At 39.1% G+C, this 1,841-nt stretch overlaps 1 protein-coding gene across 1 annotated transcript in view; it reads right to left on the reverse strand.

Annotated features, from left to right (window-relative positions):
* The window catches only part of LOC107756856 (nebulin), a 27,328-nt gene that overhangs the window by 24,713 nt on the left and 774 nt on the right, over nucleotides 1-1,841 (reverse strand). Inside the window, exons 2-5 of the mRNA XM_016574164.1 lie at nucleotides 1,355-1,423; nucleotides 1,033-1,086; nucleotides 717-824; nucleotides 47-157 (exon numbers count right to left, since the gene is read on the reverse strand). Of these exons, the coding sequence (XP_016429650.1) occupies nucleotides 47-157; nucleotides 717-824; nucleotides 1,033-1,086; nucleotides 1,355-1,423 (342 nt within the window). The remainder of the gene's footprint in view (nucleotides 1-46; nucleotides 158-716; nucleotides 825-1,032; nucleotides 1,087-1,354; nucleotides 1,424-1,841) is intronic.

Here is a 1,841-nt window from a genome sequence, read left to right on the forward strand (position 1 = left end):
GTGTGTGTGTGTGTGTGTGTCTGAGCGTGTTTGTGGCGTGTCGTACCTCACTCTGAAGATCGCTCATCTCTCTAGCGAACTCCGTGTCTGGTGTGTCGGGCATCAGTGAGTACAGATTGACACACAGATCCCTGCGTCCATCCTCACGGTACAGCAGCTGAACACACACACACACACACACACACAGACACACACACACACACACTCATACAGACACACACACAGACACACACACACACACAGACACACACACAGACACACACACAGCAAAAAACTGACATTCTGTCTTGTTTTCCAATGCAAATGTCTAAAAATGTACTGAGTAATTGATCAAAACGTAGTTCGTTTACAATTTAAACAAGCACAAATATCTGCCAATGGGTGCAAATTAAAAATCAAGTTAATTCATTCCCCATTGACAGATATTTGTTCTTGTTTTAAGCATGAAGTCACTTAATTTTTATACATCTCTCAGAAAACAAGACTTCAAATCATTTTGCATCTCCAGTAAATGCACCTTGATTTAAGAATCTTTAGACATTTGTACTGGAAAACAAGACAGAAACACTGAGGAAGAGACTCATTTGGCAACACTTCATGCTGGGACATTTATTTTAGCTTGTCTATTTTCTATCTGTTTTAATTTAAGACCGGCAGAAACCCTGCTGATGACCTTTATTTATGAATGATGTGTGGCTCTGACGATCTCGTCTCACCTCACTGTTCAGCTGTGAGGCGTGTTTAGCGTGTAGAATCTCTAATGTTTCAGGAACACACGAGCACACACCGTTCACCAGCTTCTTCCTGCCGTTGGTATTCTTCCTCTATTGAAGCAAAACACACACACACACACACACACACACACGAGGACACAGAATACTACACATCTTACAGATGAACTATGAACATTCACAAACAGAGTCCACGATGATGAACAGCAGATAAAGCTAATAATAATAATAGTCAATAAAGTAATAATAACATATAATGTATCTTTAATACATAAAACTTAATAAAACAGACTGTCAGTACCTCCGTCTGAGTGCCGGTGACGTCTGTGGTCCTCTGACTCTCAGTCGCCTTCAGCTGGATATAAAACCATTCAAATTAAATTTATAACATGTAATGTTTATTTAATACATAAACATAATAGAACAGACCGAGAGTCGGTGACGTCTGTCTGACTGCGGTTTAACCAACACGATTACTAACAAACACTGATGCAGAAGCACACACTGATGACAGCTCAGGTCAATCATCGTTAGTGTCTGATCTGATGGACATCATTTATTGTATTCATTTATTTATCTGATGGAAATTATTTAAATGAAGTGTTTGAATGAGTCTGGTTCACCTCAGAGTGACATTCGGACACAGTCTGAACACACGTGATCTGTGTGACGTCCACACGCGTCATGATCTCCTGAAAGAAGGAGCGGTGGATTCACTCAGACACAGAAACACAGCTCGCAGCTTTCATAACGAGTGTTTCCTGAATATCACACCTATTCAGGCATGCATCCATTCAGACTGAACAACTCATGAATGAGTTTCACACAGCCTGATCATCTGACACCAGCAGCTGCACCGTTGTGCTGAATATTTATACAATTAAAATTGTAATTGATTGATTATATACAAAAACGTTTATTTTAAGATATGCTTATATACACACATATTTAAAGGGGTCATATGATGCTATTTTAAAGATCATTATTTTGTGTATTTGGTGTAACAGAATATGTTGACATGCTTTAATGTTCAAAAAACACATTATGTTTCAAATACTGTACATTATTGTAGGTCCTCTATGCCCCGCCTCTCTCAAACGCTTCGTTTTC

The sequence above is a fragment of the Sinocyclocheilus rhinocerous genome, unplaced genomic scaffold (genome assembly GCF_001515625.1).
Source record: "Sinocyclocheilus rhinocerous isolate Xijiao unplaced genomic scaffold, SAMN03320098_v1.1 scaffold5890, whole genome shotgun sequence".
Classification (NCBI taxonomy): Eukaryota; Metazoa; Chordata; class Actinopteri; order Cypriniformes; family Cyprinidae; genus Sinocyclocheilus; species Sinocyclocheilus rhinocerous.